At 40.6% G+C, this 18,572-nt stretch overlaps 1 protein-coding gene across 3 annotated transcripts; it reads right to left on the bottom strand.

The window, feature by feature from the left end:
• Positions 1-170: 170 nt before the first annotated feature.
• Positions 171-17,240, bottom strand: LOC111077779 (dnaJ homolog subfamily C member 7-like). Of its 3 annotated transcripts, none has more exons than XM_022372182.2 (4): positions 17,008-17,240; positions 1,282-1,734; positions 369-1,213; positions 171-300 (listed from the first exon to the last, which is right to left on the bottom strand). In XM_022372182.2, exons 1-4 carry the CDS (start codon positions 17,136-17,138, stop codon positions 218-220), a joined length of 1,512 nt encoding a protein of 503 aa, XP_022227874.2. In that variant the 5' UTR covers positions 17,139-17,240; the 3' UTR covers positions 171-217. The 3 variants fall into 3 exon arrangements, with proteins under 3 accessions (XP_022227874.2, XP_022227876.2, XP_022227875.2); XM_022372184.2 differs by lacking the exon at positions 17,008-17,240 and adding an exon at positions 11,052-11,281; XM_022372183.2 differs by lacking the exon at positions 17,008-17,240 and adding an exon at positions 5,286-5,349.
• Positions 17,241-18,572: the final 1,332 nt, after the last annotated feature.

Raw genomic sequence — 18,572 nt, 5'->3', positions numbered from 1 at the left:
TTTGCCTTTTGCTCATTTTTTGCTCATTCCAATTTATCCATCAAACAGTTCAATTCTTCAATCATGCACAAGATCTCTGTGTTTTTTCCATGGATGCGGCGGATAAAAATGGATGCATGTAAAAAAAATTCAAAATTATAATTATCCCATTTGTGCGTTGGCTGTGTGTGGTGGCAGAATGTGGATGGGTCTTCGCTGTTCTGCTGTGATGTTCGGCCTAAAATTCAAAGTTGAAGGATGCATTGCGTCCGTTTTGGTATTGGAAGAACGAACGGAACATTTGATTCGGATCAAAGTCAGCTGCAAGCGAAAATTAAATTAAATTAATATACTGATGGCCATAAATAAATGATAGATCGTAGACATACCCTGCTCTTGCTCTTCAATGTCCTGGCCGCTGTCGTATCTCGCCTTCTTGCGCGCATCCGACAGTATGGCATAGGCCTCGCCCACCTCCTTGAACTTCAGCTCCTCCTCCTTGCGCTCCTCGGCACTGCTGTTGGCATGCCTGTCCGGATGGTGCACCAGAGCCTTCTTGCGGTACGCCTTCTTAATCTCATCCTCGGTTGGATTCCGTCCAATCCCCAATATCTTGTAGTAATCCTTGCGCTTTGATTTCTTCAGGGCAAACTTGGCATCGCGCAGCAAACGCTTAATCTCGGTGGTCTTCTCCAGATTGAGGGCCGTCTCATAGTCGGCCACTGCCTCCTCGAACTTCTCCAGATCATTGTAGCAGCGGGCACGTAGCAGCAAGGCCTTCAGATACTGGGAGTTCAGCTCTAGGACGCGACTGCAATCGGCCACTGCTTCCCGGAGAGCAACAATGCGAGTGTTGACCAGTGCCCGATTGTACAGAAGCTTCGAATTGATGTCCTTGTTGTGCTCATCGATCTTCAGAGCATCGGTGTAGATCGTATGCGCCTCACGATACCGCCCCGACTTGAACAGCATGTTGCCGTTCTCCTTCATTTCCTTCAGCTGTTTGCACTTGCTGCGCATCTGCTTCGACTTGTAGTGGTCGGGATCGAGGGTCAGGGCGCGCTCAAAGTGCAGGATGCCCTTCTCAAGATTGTCCGTGTAGTAGAGGCACAGACCGCGCACATATATGGCGTCCGCCGAGGTGCTGTCCAGCTTCATCACGCCCACGGCAATGTCCAAGGCCTCATCGCAGCGTCCCAGATAGGCCAGACATTCGGCCTTCAGTAGACGATATCTGCAACATACAATGATTAAAATTAGTTTCTGGCAACGATCTCTGATGTGTTACGCGAAATACTTTACCGAATGGAAGCTGGTGCCAGCTTCAGGGCACTATCCAGGTAGTAGACCACATTGCGATAGGCCTTTGTGTCGTAGTTGGTCTGTATGGTTGTCTCCAGTTGGCGGAGCTTCTGCGCCGCCTGCTGTTCCCCGCTGACAGCTGTGCTCTGGGCATTCAGCTCCGCCACAGTCTTCACGGCCTGCTCCGTGCCAATGATGTCGCCCAGCGCCAGGCAGCACTTGGCCACACGTACGTACGCCTTCTCGAAGCTTGGATCGATGCGGATGGCGTTGCGGGCATCCGTCAGGGCGCTATTGTAGTTGAGGAGCATCATGTAGCAGGCAGCCCGGTTGCCGTAATAAGCGGCCGAGTCGGGGCACAACGAGATGGCATCCGTGTAGAGTTTGAGCGCATTCTGATAGTTTTGTGCCTTGTATTGATCGTTTCCCAGTTTCTTTTTCTCTTCGGCAATGCTGCAAGTAAATGGAAATGGGGAAACAGTTTCAATCTATGGTCAATCCTTGAGGCTCATACACAGAAAGGAAATCATCAGTCTCAGTGTCTGCCTGCCCCCCACCCTCTTGGGACTATATGTAATTTGAATTTTTAATTTCATGTCGACTTAATGCCGCGGGGTCTTTTCATTCTTTTCATTCAAGAAAGAAATATACAAAATAGAAGCAAGGAAAAAATGGCACAGCGAAAAGCAACAGGAAGTAATCCGCTTGCAAGCGGGCGACGTCTTTTAGTAGGCACTGTGGCACAAGAGTCGCTCAAAATTGTTATGTCTGAAGACTGTCTGTTGGTTGTGCTGCAAGTGAATCGCTTTCTGGTAGGTTTGAAATTTATTTTGAGTTCCTTTTTGAGTTCTTTCCACTTATTACTTTCCAGTTCTATTTAGCACTTTTGGCACACACTCTTTCGTTCCACTGTGCTGGTGCTGCTGCTGGAGAAGTGCAACAACCTGAGCTGGCACTCAAATGGGGCAAGAAATTATGGCATCACAATGGCCGCCAATAGGGCGACACTAATGCGGGCGCCAACGAATACCAAAAGCCAAAGAAATACCCACTCCTCCTCTCCCTACCCCCTCATCATTTTTGGAGTTGTGCCAGAGAGAGAGAGAGAGAGAACGAGCGAGTGTTTACTGTACTTTTCCCCATAGAATTGTCGCCGGGATTACACGGCATAAGTGCTTTATGGTGCCCGTCGTTGCTGCTGGCTGTCGTCCCCCGTTGGTTATTTATTTGCTTTTGTGGTTTCGGTTTCCTTTTCTTATTTTTTGTCCCATTAAAATGCATCGGGATATTATAAATATTGAGGGGGGGTTTTTTCCTGCGTTTTCCTTACGAGAGTTGTATTGTATTTTTTTTTTCAGAGGCCATTATGAATATGGACCTGCCCCAATAGATTTGAAATGAAGAAAAGGAATAGGTTCTAGTATTACTTTTGCGATTTAAGAATCGGTTCAATTTTCTGCGTTCTTTCTATGAAAATTTAATAAAATCTTACAAGAAAAATATTAAATTTATTTCATTTTCATTTTACTTGCTGAGGAAAGCAGCTTATTTGTTGGACACAGTCAGTATAAATGAAAATGCGCCTATTGCGTGTGAATAGAGCACAGCAGAGTTCTGGAAATATATACATATCTACATATATTCAAACAAAAGATGGTAATTACTACAAAAAAAATTTGTATTTGCATTTCTTCCAAAGACCACGCCAGACATAAGGCAATGTGTAGAGCAGAATATGGGAGTATAGGGGGGTATAGGCTATATAAGGGGTATTTGGCATTTTTTTTTCAAGTGTTCAGCACAAAAGTTTTAATTGCTGCCATAACTTGGCAAAGCGGTCGCGGCCTGAACCACAAAATGGGAGCAATGCGGTGAGGATAGAAGGAGCAAAAGAGAGGCAGAGGCGGCGGCAACACTTCAAGTCAACAGCAGTTTGCATAACAATTAGAGAGAGAGAAAAACCCATAAAAGTCAAAAATTTCCTTGCGCTTGATTGGGCTGAATTTTAGAAAGCCATTTGTTAGGACAACCCCCTTCTTACCCTCCACACAGCCTGCTTTGCCGACCAACTGGCTGCAGCCCCAAAAAGTAGGCAACGCAGCGTCTGAATTTGCATTTAAACTTCAATAAAATAGAAGCGGAAAAACTTCAACAGAGCAGACACAAGAAAAAAAAAACGGCCGCAAAGTAAATGGAATTACTTGTACTACGGTTTTAGATTACGAACGTGAAGATACCCGCTAAGCAGCATTAATTTTTGTAGAAAATGCATCTTTAAGGACAGGAGCTGATAGGGAGCAGAAGATATGAAAGTACTGAAAGAACAATATGTTTGGTCTCTTCTTGTTCTGTTAATATTATTTTCCCCTTTGCAGTGGTATTTTGTAGATTGGTAAAAAATAATTATTAAATTATATTATATTATTTTATTATTAAACCACTTTATGTAGATCCCTATAATCAGCCAAGTCGATGTGTTAGAACCATGGAATCTCCGGTTTAATTTTAAAAAGTTTGTTTCCATCGATCTGTCTTTTGATTCCGAATGACGGTTAAAACTTCCCATGTTTTATAGCTTAATACATACAATACGCAATATACCTATATAACTAACACAGTTTGCAGGGTATCAAAAAAACCTTAAGAGCTGATTTAAATTAACCAGAGGGAGAGAGAGAGAGATAGCTGGGGAGTCAGATAGTCAGAGTCCAAGTGATAGAGTGTGAGAGAGCATACCCAAAAAAAAAAACACATGAAAGCGCTGGCTAGATAAATAAAGCGTAAAGCCGAACCCGCGCTACCTGAACGAAGTGGTGAGGCGGCAAAAAAAAAAAAAGTCAAAGAACCAACAAGCGGGAATGAATGCAAAGCATGCAATGCAAATTTAAGCATGTACAGATATGTATGCATGCATGTACGTGGTGTGTGTGTGTGTGCGTGAAGGGGAGGAGAGGGGCCGGTACCAGTGCCGGTGCCAGTGCCGCCTTCAGGTCATAGCAAAGTTCAATGCGCGATAAGCGGGAAGGTGACCGACGACGAGCAAGTCAATGCAAGAACATTCGAGTCGCAGTCGCAGCTATGAATGAAAGGACTGGCACGATGGCGAATGTGTGTGTGTGTGAGTGAAAGAAGGAGCAAGAAGAATGTGATTGAGTAAGGGGAGTGGGAACGGGAGAGCCAACGAAGAATGCGTGTGAGTGGGAGCGAGGGGCCAGAAGAAATCAAATATGTGTGTGGGAGGTGGTGACAGAAGATTGCACGTGGTACAGCAGAGACAGAAATCAAGTGAGTGCTTGGCGTGGGAGGAAGACTGCGAGTGAGTGCGCGGGAGAGAGGGAAGAAGAATGCGATTAAGTGGCAAAGAGGTAGAAAGAGTACAAGATAGAGCGGGATACTGCAAGCGAGCGGGAGAGAGAAGCAAGACTGCGAGTGAACGGTAGGTAAAGTGAGGAAGTCTACGGTTGAGTAGAAGTGAGAGAGCGAGAGAAGCAGCAGGCTAGTGGAATAATCATTCCCCTCATGAATATGCAACTCTTCAATGAGTGTGTGTGTGTGTGGTGCGTGTTGAAGAGAGTGGCGTGATGACAAAAGTTTTCGCACGAAAATTGCACAGGAGATGACGACATGTGCCAGTGGTGGAATCATGCAAAATAGATTGTCAAAATATGTCAAAACTTATCGGTTAACTGCAGCTTGATGGGTAGTTTGTGGTGCAAAACTCGCAGAGTGTTGATATGCCAACTCCCCTGCCCCTACAGTGGGGTATTTCCAAACTTCTCCTGCCACGATGCAGCAATGATACTTTGAGGATACGTCTATGACAGTAGTTGGAATACGTGGGAATAGTTTTCTCCTGAAAGCTTCTAATCTATCTCTCTTAATTCATTTGGCATGAGATCTTTCGCTGTACCTATTCCAAACACTTAAGCATACTTTTTGTATACTTTCTTACCAGATTCTCTCTAGTTTTCGTTTGATAAAAATGATCAACAAGGGTACTCAACCTGGCATAGCATTCCAATGTTAAATTTTTCACCGAACCCGTGAAATGTTTGTCCTCCATCCTCAATAATATTTAGCTTTGAGCTAAAATTCTTTGTCGCTCTTAGCCGATTTTAATATTATTTATTCTTGATACGAATATGTTTAGAAACTCGCACTTCGAACGCAACAATTTTCAGAAGTTTTGATCAAATTTAGACACGAGTTTTTTTTATTTAGACATATTTGACATTTAAAATAAAGCACAATAGAAGTACATTTTGTTTTCACACAAGTCGAAGATTACAAATTTTTCTAAATGAATTTCACACTTCTTTGACATTTTGGTCAAAGTTTAATCAAAGTTTTTTACTCCTAAATTAGGGTACATTTGACTTGCTTATCAATACAGTTTCAAACCCTCAAGAAACCTCAAAAATTGTTCACACATTTTTTCCCACATTTCCGCTCAAAAAAACTTTTTCTCAATCTATGAAAATATCCTAATGGGCTATTTACGCTGCCATTTGCATTCCCCATTAACATCCTGTCACATCAAATTTGCGTTGACAACGAAAATAACAACACAAGCAAGCAGTCAAGCAGTCAAACCCGGGATGGAAAATCCAACAACGAAGCAACGAACCATTTTTCGGAATTTTCTACTCACCGCGGCAGAAATGTAAATTCCTCCGAACTCATATACAATTTATTGAGCATGGATCGAGGGAGTGGAGTCAGACTTTTAATGGTATTATTCTTTGGCATAAAAGTTGTGTTTTTAAAGTAGATTGGCTTCTGGTACTAAAAATATCCGTTGTTTTGCCACAGGGAACAACCTCGTAGATGTCACATTAATTACATTATCTCCTCATGCAGAGTCACTGGCACACTGCAGCCAAGAGGTTGGCCAATTATTACACACTAACGATGGCAGAAAACTACGACAAAATAAGTGGCTATCAAAAGACTATTTTAGCGAACACTTCGGTTATGTGGTGTCTGGTGGTCGGTCGGTCGGTCTCCTCTGTGGCAGTCAACGGAAGCGACTGATGTTGATGCTGTTGGCTGCTGCTGCTGCTTGCTGCCGCCTGGCCCCAGCGATGATTTTAATGCAACGGCACGTCGTTTCACTACAGAGAATTCTCTTCTGTTCAGCACAGAACGGTGGCGGGCCCAGGCACAACAGCAATGTTGCCCCGGCATTGCAAAGTAACAGCAGCAGCAGTAGCAGCAGTAGAAATTCATACCCGCCTTGTCTGGTCTGGTTGCACTGCAAGTGCAAAGAGCATGCGATTTTACTCTCTCACAGAGAGACAGAGAGAGAGTAAAAGACAGCAATTCGCGCATGTGAGAGAATGCTGGTGAATGAGGGGGGTCGAAGTGCAGTAGTAGTAGTGGGGGGGCTTATGGGGAAGCCTCTCTGCAGGTGGCTCTAACCATACGATGGCCAGACAATGCCACTCTTCTTATAGCATAGTTATTTGTTGGTCAATAAGAATGAAGGGGATATACTCTCCACAGAGAGAAGTCGAAGATTAAATGCTCTATAAGGTAAGTTTATTCTGTATAGGACCTACAAGAATTTTATCTTACTTCCAGACACACAAGCGAAAAGTGCCAAAGAGAATGCTCGTGAATGCAAAATCAAAATATGTACTACAGATTAAAAAACGGTCCCATTGCCGCTTTAAATCTTTTGATTTATCATCTAAAATTAAAGGGGAATTTCTGATACCTTTCTTTGGCTTATTGTTAAGTATTAAATAATAATTAATATTCAATATTACATAAATTTTAAAAATGTAAGACGTAAACGTAATACCATTTAAAAAACATAAAGAGAGAATATCTCTTTCTTTTTTATTGGAATTGTTTTTATTTGTGCAAATTCCAATATTTTATTTAAAGCTTAATTTCCAGTGAACTTTGTATTTCTTTCGGTATTTATTGTAGCCTAGATTAAACTTAATATTTACATTACGTACAATACAGTATATCCACATTTGATACCATTTCCCTTGTGTTAAATGTTAAACATTCCTTTGACCCATCCGGACAGACAAACACACACACACACAAACAACACATTCTTCCACTTGAATCGTTCTCCATGCCTCCATGCCCCCATTCATCGTTAAAGTCAACAAAAACCCTTTTTCAGAGGGCATATCAAATAGTTTTGCACACATCACAACAGCAACAACAAGCTTTGGGAGGAGTCATCGGTAAGCAGAAAGCAGCCACAGCAGCGGACATGACCTGCCACAAGTTGAAATTGCTTGCCACAGAAGCAGCGTACCTACCCCACCAAACCACCAGCCCTCCACCTCATAGAGTGTGATTCACGTGGACCACGCACAGTAGGTCAAATACGGGTTGTTTTTTATTCCCCCCACTCAACTGCGTATACCGGAAACGCTGCTGCAGACATTATGGCGACCGAAAGTAAAGTATAGGAAAGGGGCAAAAAAAACTTGAGAGAAGAGCCAAAAGCCAAAAGCTGTCAAGGGCTTAAGTGAATAAGGGAAGAACTTTCCAATAAATGAAGTGATGCGAAAAGTGAAGAAGAAAAAGGCTTAAGTTGAGCACTGATAGGGGATAGAGCGGGATACTACTATAACAAAGTTAATGAACCCCAGGAAAGTACGGAAAAGTTTGTTCGAACCAATTGCTGAAGATTCCAAAGACTTTAGAGACACAAAAGAGGAGGAGGCTCCATTGTGATGTCAGAGAGTGAGTGAGAGAGAGAGAGAAATCTAATGCAAACAATATAAAAAAAACATAATTGATTGTTGCCATCCCCACTATTATCATCATCATCATCATCAACAACACAATCATGAAAGCAGTAACATGAATGCTTGCTGCATATGGATGAGTTCTCGTGTTCTATTGACACTTGCTTCAATTGAATTTATGAGGCCCCAGTTTTGGGTCGTTGTCCGACCCATTATTGCTGTTTGCATCGAGAGAATAGAATGGAGAATGGTTAGTTTATCTCATGTTCCTGCCTGCCCCCTCTTCTCTCTACATTGCGTTCTGCTGCTGTCCCCCTCTGCTCCCTCGATTGGGTTATGTGTCTGCCCCATTCCTCAAACCAGCTAGGGTTGCTGTTGCTGCCCCAAACAGTTGTCAGTTGCTTTGCTATTTATAGCACATACAATAATAAAACTATATATGTATGTCCGTATGTCATCACAATTTATGACCTGTGTAGGGAGTATCGTAGTATCGTTTGGGGGCACGTGCTTAAAGTGCGATCAAGATAAGTGGACGCAGTTCGTATGAAATAATTTTTCCATATTTAAAATAAATATTTTTTTATATTTAAATTTAATATTTTTCTGACTTAAATTAATTTTGAGGTAGCCTGAATGAAGAAAAAATAAAACTACCCGTGGCAGATAACCCTGCTCTCGCTCTCTTTCTCTCACACTCACAGACTAGCTGGTATTATAAATTTTATGAGATGCTAAATTATGAGTACAAATAAATTGGCATTTAAATACAATAAATTTCGCGCCAGTTAGACATTGTATGGAAGACATCTTCAATTCTAAAAATGGTCACACAATAAGGAAAATCATAAATCATACGAAGCATAAGGCACGGCACTTTGCACTTCGCCCACATGAAAAGCGCTCCCTGAAATGCAGTTAAAATGCAAAAATTTTAAGAGCATTTCAACAGGAGATGTTGCTAGCATCCTGTGCACAAAGTGGACACAACAATCGACTATAACTCTTGACTGGAAATGCATTTTCTGTGTAGCCTTTTGGGGATAGCTGGCTATAGTTAGGGCGCTAGTAAGGGGTACGGTTGTACCCTTGTGAGTCATTTGTCTGTTACTGCAATAAAATGCATACAAAATTTAATGCCTCTGTAATTTAAAATGCAATCTGCACCGCCCACAGCACCAGCGGCAACAGCAGCAGCCGCAACAACAACAAACAACGGGTGGGCCATGCAACACAACAGACAAGAGGGGCATAAAAACATTTATGTCGGGGCAATAAACGACACACCCAACAAAAAACGTAGCAGAAACAAAAAAAGACAAGCTAAAAGACAACAGCAACAACCAAAATTATAGTGCGGTAGCGAGCGATGCATTGTACATATTTTTTGTCAGCAAAGAATTTTGTGCTTGGCGACCCCAATGTGCCATGTGCCATATGTGCCGGGCCGTAGCAGTACGTAGTATGCCGAGGCTTTTCCTAGCCAAAAATTTGCTGCACACACACACATGTGTGGCAGTCAGCAAGCAGCCAAAAGGCCAGTGAATACGACATAGGAGACGGAGACCCACTAAAAGCTCTTCCCAGGAGTATGGGCCCAGCAGAGAGAGGGTCCGTTTTGGCAGCCCCATTGGCCGGGCGGCGGCGCCAGATGCTCTGACATTTTAAAGAGATTGAGAAATGTCGAAAAAGATTTTTTTGGGTGCCCCTTCTGCTATCTGCTTTTTACGTTTCAGTCTATTTATTTGCCTTGATCAGAATTGGTCATTGCACTTTACTCTGGTGGGGGTTCGACACACGACACACGGCGAAAAGTGTGTGAAGGGCAAAGGCTCTCGTTGAGTGTTTGAGTGGGTCGGGGTCTATGATTCATCCATAGGCATGGGAATTCAAGAGTTTGGCAACCAATGGATGTGGGATGTTGCTTAGAAGCAGTGGTGGTTATATGCAAAAAATAAGAGTCGGCACAGTCGATTTTGTAGGTGCTCACATGCCCTTGGTGAAGAGAAGCCCAAAAGTACCAACGAATATATGTAGTATATAGTACATATGTATAAAGAATGTACCCATCAATAGATTACGTACATTTTTGGGTACACTTGTACTGTAATTATCTTATATTCAGCGAAATTCTGCAGAAATTTTTGTATTCATTATATGATTCCAAGAAATGTATTTATAAATATATCAAATATCATATCATATCTCATTATATGATTCCAAGAAATATCTTTATTAATATCTCAAATTACCTGATACGAATGAAAATATTTCTTATCAAATTTGGAAAACATATCAATGTACCCATGAATTTTGGATAGAATATAAATTAGGGCACATTCGTACACAAAGTGGGTACCATACCATTGTTGCTCTTTACTGTAATTTTCCCCCAAAAAATCCTCTATTTCAAGTTGATGTTATCTTCTATCTACTTATTATCAATAATTTCTTGATTTTTATTACGAAGAAGTCTTATCACAGCTATGAAACCTCGTACGAGTATAGATATATATTTGCTTACGAAGATAAGGCCTGAACGAAACTTTTATCATAAATAAACACCAATACGTGATAATTACCAGAATATTTGCTTACAAAAATCGCATATTTTCATAGAGCCCTCTAAGAGTATCGTGTTTGATCTATTCAGCCAGCCATACGAGTATTATTTAAACCATTTCAATGTTTTATTCTATGAATTTGAATATTTTGCAAGGGGGAAGAAAGAGAGAGAGAGAGAGAGAGAGAGAGGGTAGTATAGACAAATGAATATGCAAATACACCCTATACCCAAATGAAGGTACGAGTACTATATTTAATTTGCACTCTTCTATATCTGCTTTTATACACAATTTCTATCAACGACATTTTTCTTCATTTTGTGTGGTTTCTTTTTCCTATTCGTGCGGTTTCCCTTTCGCACTTTGGTCGTCGCTCTTGGGGCTCTGAATTTACTTAGCATTTGATTTTAGGTGCGATTAAAAAAAGAATCATTTGGCAATTTGAGGAAAAAGTACATCGAAAATTGTTACACAAAAAACTTACTAAAACATTTTAGTTCGTTCTAGGAGGAATAGCGATTGATATGTATTTATATATATTTTTTTTGCTTTCGCCTGATCTCAGCTATTTATACATTTATAATTCACATATAGAGGGATTGATTGGGTTTTCCTTTTAGATATTTGATTGATTGACGGTTTTTACACAATTTGGATGTAGAATTTCTGGTGAGTTTTGACATAAAAAGTAATGATAAGAAATTCCAACAAAAGCTCGCAACCAACACACGACGACGGCCAACGCGACGACGTCGATCGACGACAAAAAAGCACTGCAGTCTAGCAGCGTTTGTGCACGGTGTGGCGGCAATGGGGAGAGAGACAAAGAAACAAAGAGAGAGAGGATCAGCTGCAGCAGCTGTTGTTGGAGAGAGCTCCAACAGAAGAGTGCAATGGATAGTCGTTTTTAATCAAGGTGAGGTATTCGCAAACCACTCTCTCTCTCTCTATATTTTGCCTGTACTGATATGGTTTTCTTCTATGATTTCTCACCCTATTTTAACACACTTTGATTTTAGCAAACATACGAGAGAATGCAGCCGCTGAGGAGAACATTAAGAAGAAGATTTTGCAGTGAAAAAGATTATAGCGTATGATAGAGTGTAATTGCGTTGTTTAGGTTTTTGTTAGGTTAGGTTAGTACTGCGAACATTAAATGAGAATAATGAAAATACGCTTGCATGTCACTGCGTATATTTAATTAAAAGGTTTTTTGGAATTTTGATTTCAAGATCTATAACCAAACATTCCATCTTATTTCTGCATATTCGTTCGGAAAATTAATAAGTTGTTGCACTCTGCTGAAACTCTTTTTCTGCCTTTGTGTTTGTTAAAAAACAATTCCAATTTCACTTCCCGTTGATATACACAATATACCCCTATATACACCCGCTCGTGGAAGGCGTGTCATGGATGTAACATGCGAAATATACAAGATTCCGCTTTGTCTGCTGCTTGACAGCTTTTAATTAATGTTTTTTAATAAAACCAAAAATGGATTTAATGTCAGTCGAGTGGAAAAAAAAATGCTGTATGCGAGACAGGAAGAAAGTTGGGGCTGTTTCTGTTAACAGTTAAAGTTGGATTCACATGATGAATAAGAAGAGGGCAATCATGTAGAGAGAGATTGAGAGAGAGAGAGAGAGAGAGAGAGAGTTGCAAACCACAAAACAATTCAATCTGATCTAGTTCATAACCGAAATATGGGTCAAAATACGAAACCATTTGGAAATTACAGCAATTTTAAACTGCAACAAAGCAAATACCTATGCACCACACACCCTGCCTACCCGCCCGCCCTGCAGCAAGTGCAATTGAAAACCAGCAAAGAAAAAAAAACGTAGAAACAAAAACCAAGTGAAAGTGCAGGCAAAAGCAAACAAAGCAATTAAAAGCCACAGAAGCAACAAGTGCCATAATAAAACAACAAAAGTTAATCAACGGCAACAAAATAACAAAAGCTTCAAAACTCAAAGAGAAACTGCAGCAAAAACTGCAGAAGAGTGCAGATAACAGAAAAAACAAAAGCCAACAAAGAGATTTGTATGGTAAGCCTTCCTTCCAATTCCTCTAAAACTGAAAGTACTGTAATTACTAAGCAAGTGTGAAACTGTAGCTGTAAAACTGTAGCCACTTGCTGGGTAATTTACAAGGCTGCCGACAGCTACGCCTTGGGGTCTGAAATGGAAACCAAACTGGAGAGTGGCATTACGCACTCTACTGTCCTTATGCTCGCTCTCTCTCTCCCTCTCTCTCTCCTTTCTTACTCTGCCGCGCTGTCTCCGCAAAGCATGGCTGTAAACGTGAGCTTCAAAATTACGCACTCATCTGCCTCTCCTCATTTTACCGACTCTCCCCACTCTAAATGCAAAACTTGAGCGTCATTCGCTCTCTCTCCGCGAAACCTAGCGGTAAAAGCAAGCTTCAATGCTTTGAAGCACTTGTTGAACGTCTCAGCGGCTACTCAACGGAATTCTAATGAGTGTTTTTTATGTGCAAAACAGCTTTTGCCTCGTTTAGCCAGTACTCAAAGTGGAAGACGCACAGCAGACGCGCTGTCGTCTGGTCAGGTGGATCAACTGGCTGGCTCCCCGACAAGGAAAGACGGGGCGGCGAGACTCTTTCCGATGGAGATGACAGCTGGTTAGGATCTATGGAAAATCTGGTTTCTGTCTGTGGGGAAATTGGACAATTTTCGCAGCGCATTTAACTAAACGTTTATGATATGATAAGATTTCCAGTGCAATTAATTTGACTTTAAATGGAGTTTCCGGCCAAGAAAAGCAATAAGGATACAAGAAAGTTAAAACAGGTTGCAGACGATTATTGAGGTGTGAGGGAAAGAGAGAATATTACGGAGTATATAATTATGAGATAATTGAAGTTCAAAGAAAGGAAATTGTAAAACCTAAATAATAGATCTTTTCATTATCAAGTTCCATATATCATAATCATTCTCACATACAAGTATTATTTTACTTTTCGTGACCTTGTGCCAACTATTTCAAGCCAATTTTGACATTCGCAAAAACATCTCTCAAGACATATTTCCATTGAATAACATTAAAATTAATTGAAAAATTACTTGACCAAAAAAAACTTGAAATACAAAATCCCCCACGAGTCGCAAATTACGTAATGCCCAGAACCATAACTATTGTCTTCAAGTAAATGCCACTTCAACAAAACATCCCACAAACATCCGTCACAGCCACTCAAAATTATCTACGGACCGATCAAGAAGTAACCAAGTGGCTTTGTGCTTCTCTCTTTCTGTCTAATTCTGCACTGTTCTTTTTTGGTTTCGACTCGACTCGAATCAATAATTTAATTGACCCACTTTGCGCCTTGATTCGAGCAATAACTTTTCGAGAGTGAAGCTAATTGCTTAGAAGGCCCCTGGGTCTGGGTTTTCGTTTCGTGTCGATTGGGCAAAGTTTAGCCATAGAAATGGCAACATTTTGAAGAACAACAAAGTGAATTTGGGTTAAGCGTAGTCCGCGCTCGAAATGGGGTTGATGGCTGCCGCCCGTCTGAAGCGTTGGCAACTTTGTTGATGGACGGTAAATACTTGGTAGTAATAGAACAAAGTGCAGCGCAAACTGTAATGGAAGTTTTGTTTCAAGAACAGTAAAGTAACTTTTCACAAACAGCTGTTAAAACTGTGATTAAAATCTGCACTTTCAAAACAGTTGAAGGTTGTTTGTGGTTTAAAAAAACTTTGTGATTTTGCATAAACGAACTGAACTGATTAGTTCGCTGTTGTTTGGCTTCAATGAACTGGTCCAATGAACAAAATGTGGTTTTAATTTAAACCGAATTCGAAATAAAATTCAATTCTGCTTCAATAAATCCAATTGACCGTATGTCAAATACAATGTCATGTTACTGTCACACACAGGACATCTGTAACACAAAATATGTACATATAAAAATTGCAGAGATTTCTCTTGGCTTACCTTTGCCCTTTTACAGGACCACCCACGTGACCTTGCGCTTGACAGTCACCCAAGCAAGCTCTCAACCCCGTTTCTATAAATAGATGACAGCTCCCACTGACGTATGGACGACACAAAATAAAAATCAATAAATGATGCTGATGCAGATGCTGCCTGCAATGCGAACTCCCAAAGTTGCCATAGAAATTTCGCCATTTATTTGTATCAGGGTCAACCTTTCTAGTTGGCAACAGGTTGAGTCATCTTGCTAGACTTTTAAACGGGTTTCCTCATCATCAGCAGACACGCCAAATTCTCCACAAGATCATCATCAAGTTTCCAAGTAGAGTGTAAACAAGAAAAAAATGAATGTACATATATTATATACATATATGCATCTTCTCTCTGCGATGAGTCACGGCCACAAGTCAGGAGAAATTGTATTGTTGTTTTGCCAAAATTATGAAAAGTCCGTGAACTCAAACGAACAAGTATATGAAGAGAGAGAGAGAGGGAAAACCCACATAACTAATGAAAATTAGATAATTGCTGAAGGCCTAAACCAAAGCCAGTGCTTGATGTGCCGCTTGGGTTCATTCACATTCGCGATTTTTGCGGCCAAACATTTCGGCCATGTGTGGGCTCAAACCAACTCCGGCATTGTCTTTGCTCTACAGAGCGAATCTGTCCATGACTGTACCTGATTTTAGGAGTCATTCAGGACAGTTCTTTCCTGTGTGATTCGCAGACAATGCCAAAAGTCACACCATTTAATCAATCCGTATTGTTTTTCAATGCCAATCTTATCTATCAGTGTGACTTTTCTATACACTTTACGCTTACTCATGAGAAAAAAAAACAAACTAAATAAATGACCAAAATTCCGTGTTGGGAGGGGAAATCACCGAATAAATAATGTGGAATTACCTAAAATGCATTATTTTATCGTTTATTTCAAGCAACTCAACTCTCAGGAACAATTCCAATTGCATTGAACACGGAAATGAAATAAAATGTGAATGCAAAGAACAATTTCTATTGATTTTCTGTTGCTTTGCGCTTCGTGCTTTTGTTGACAGAACAACGGGAAAAAGTAAACGTAAATGAAGCGTGGCGAAGACAAGTCTATAACTGTTTATATTGGCCAATTCACAGAAAAGGTGCGCATTTAAATGTTTAATGCGATAGAGGAGAAGAATGTACTACTCAATAGATACACTGCAACGGACTGTCTTTTGTTCGCCAATTTATGGCACGAGAGAACTTTTAGCAATTGGAACCAATCATTTTTGGGTTGAATAAATAGAGGATTTTTGCTTTATAGGGAATTTTTATTACATGATCATGGGGACTCATGCAGGAGCCACAAGAACTTAACCAATTCCGATACTCAATGTTGAAGAGCGTCAGAAGAGTCTCACGACGATCCGTGGCCGTCCACCAAAGCGCCGCAATGCCTCGAGCCGAGAAAGACGTCCAGTTGGTCGTTGTCGGAACCAGTCGTTCCCAAACTGTTTAAGCTAAGGAACCCAGGGTCAAGCCACATCCTGCCAAGATTCGCGTGTTACGTTCCGGGCCCCTTACAAGTCGTCAAAGAGGCAGAAGTGGAAGTCGATTTCATCCAAGCTGGCACCGCGAAAAGCAGAGGAGAATCAATTCTGTGGCTCTTAAACTTTGAGTAGCTTTGAGTTATCTGATTCTTAAACTGATTACAGTCGCCATTATGACGTTAATCTCAAAATGTTGTGTTACTGCGGAGAGGTGGCTCTCAAATTGCTGCGTTCCCATAACAATGTGCTTTTAAAACTTATAAATTACGAAATTTTGTGAAATCAACCAAATAACTTTTGAATGCGAAAATATTTGATTATTTCATGAGGTTGAATTTAGGCTTAAGTTTTTGAAAATGCTTAATTAGTCGATTATTTCCCGACGTAAAATTTGGAAACACTAAACTAAAAGTGAAAAGCTGACGACTATTCAAATTAACTACTTGTTAGAGACAACTCGTTTTTAACCCATTTAAACAAGCATACAGTTTGACAAACTACAGATAAGCGTAGGTTTGGCGAAATTTAAAATTAACGGCCCACACACACAGACACATACTAGCAGGCCCTGTGGAACAGAAGAAGAAAAGTAAAACTGGTTTGATGCCAACAAGAACAAACCAAAGCCCCAGCCACACGAGAGGGAGGGGCTGCTTGCTGCAGCTGACGCTGGGCGTGTGCGTTGGCGTTGGCTTTGACGTCGCTGCTGACGCTTGTTTCTACGTTTGGCTGCCCATGACCATGCAGCCTTCCGTCAAAAAGCAAAGATAGATAGTGCCAAAGTGAGACAGAGAACGAGAGGGCAAAGCAGGGGCGATAGATTACATAAAACAGCCGTGCAAAAGACAGAACGAAAACATACACACACACAAACATATATACACACACAGACACCTTGCGCACGCTTATCTACAGTTTGAGACTGACTGGGTAACTACTTTTGTCTACTTACGTTCCCGCGTCCTTGGGCACAATCTGCTCCGCATCTGGGGTCTGCTGCTCCGTTAGCTCCACGTCCATTTCAGAGGTCGATTCGGTTTCCTCGCGTTCGCTGTCGCTAATCTCAATGACTTCTTCGTCCATGCGGCTCTCTGACTCCAGCACAGCAACACCAATATCTCCCAAACTGGCGCGTGTTGTTTTACGTTTGTTGCTTTTATTAATTTAACACTTTATCTGCAGCTGTGTACTTTTTCTTTTTGCGTCAGTCCTCACACTGTCCTATGTGCCCGTATTTGCCTCTGTATGTATTGCAACACGCGCCCGCGATAGATTCCCACTGGGTTTTTTCCACTGTTTTCAACTGCTGCAGCCGTTGCTTTTTCTATATCCGCGGTATCCACAATTGCACAGTTACTCAGTGTGCCTGCATAATTTATTTTAAAAATTTTTTCTAAATTTTGCCAGCGTGCTTCTCAGCGTGACCGATAACGATAAAAAAAAAACCCCAGGGCAACCTGGCGATCAAACTGGACTTAACCCACTTAACACCCCTCTGTTTAAAAAGTTGAACACCCTTTGTTAAACCGGGGAAAATAATACTGTTTGTAAAGGCTCCTTGTAGCTCTATCCTCCTCTTTACTTACAAAACAAAAATTACCACCGATATCTTTCACCTGTAATGCGTAAGATATGTTAAAGTTACATAAATTTCGTGGAAATATTAAATACCCCCCTGGTTGACAATGGGTTAACGTTCTATTTTATTGATTGAAATCGTATTCCATAATTTTGATATTCAGTTTAATATTACTAGCTAGTTGGCCCTACCAGCCCTAAACAAATAATTTTATCCAATATATACATCAATTTCCTACAAGAATAGCTGGTTTTCAGAAGTCCTCTTTACTCCATTCTTTACATACAAAGATTCAAACCAAAATGGCCAAAGCATAAAACGTAAATGTTGACTAGGTGTGACGTCATTGTTTCTGGTCTGCATGCGTCTGGACATTTTTATACCATATTTCCTTAAATTTATGTTAAATTCTGTTTTTCCAAGCTTCATTGAACCATTTATCCTAGATTGACATGTTTTTTTTACCTATTAATGCATATGTTTTGTGTGTTTATAAACACATTTATCCCGGTTCTGATACCTATTATTGGAACCCGTGAGCTGAAAAATTTCGTTAATATCTTAAAACAGAGACTGATTTCTGCATTAATTGGAGACTGAAATTGGAGACAGAAATTTTTCAGATACAAATTAAATGTATCTAACGGTATGTGATTTTTATATTTCGCTCTCCTCACCTCGAAAAATGTCAGTATTTTTTGTGGCGGTCATTTTGAAAAATATTAAAAAAAAATTAGAACTTGATTGAATAATATACCGTACATATACCGTACAAAATCAATAATTTTTTAATGGGAAATAAACTACAAGTAAAAGGTATAGAATTTATATTTTGAAATTAACCATTTGCATTATCAATTTCAGAAAGAGTTCCATAGACTTGGAAGACAGCTCGATGGATGTTGTCTATAAACCAATTATATTCCATAAGGTAGTCA

Source organism: Drosophila obscura, unplaced genomic scaffold, assembly GCF_018151105.1.
Source record: "Drosophila obscura isolate BZ-5 IFL unplaced genomic scaffold, ASM1815110v1 contig_200, whole genome shotgun sequence".
Classification (NCBI taxonomy): domain Eukaryota; kingdom Metazoa; phylum Arthropoda; class Insecta; order Diptera; family Drosophilidae; genus Drosophila; species Drosophila obscura.
The sequence above is the reverse complement of the archived record's forward strand: the minus strand, read 5'-3'. Positions and strand labels throughout refer to the sequence as shown.

What these genes read in the sequence shown, in the direction of transcription:
- LOC111077779 (XM_022372182.2), bottom strand. Translation starts at nt 17,138, where the DNA reads ATGGACGAAGAAGTCATTGAGATTAGCGACAGCGAACGCGAGGAAACC. An exon ending in GTGCCCAAGGACGCGGGAAC is followed by an intron (nt 1,735 to 17,007) that starts GTAAGTAGACAA and finishes ATTTACTTGCAG; the next exon opens with CATTGCCGAAGAGAAAAAGA. An exon ending in CATTGAAGAGCAAGAGCAGG is followed by an intron (nt 301 to 368) that starts GTATGTCTACGA and finishes TTTCGCTTGCAG; the next exon opens with CTGACTTTGATCCGAATCAA.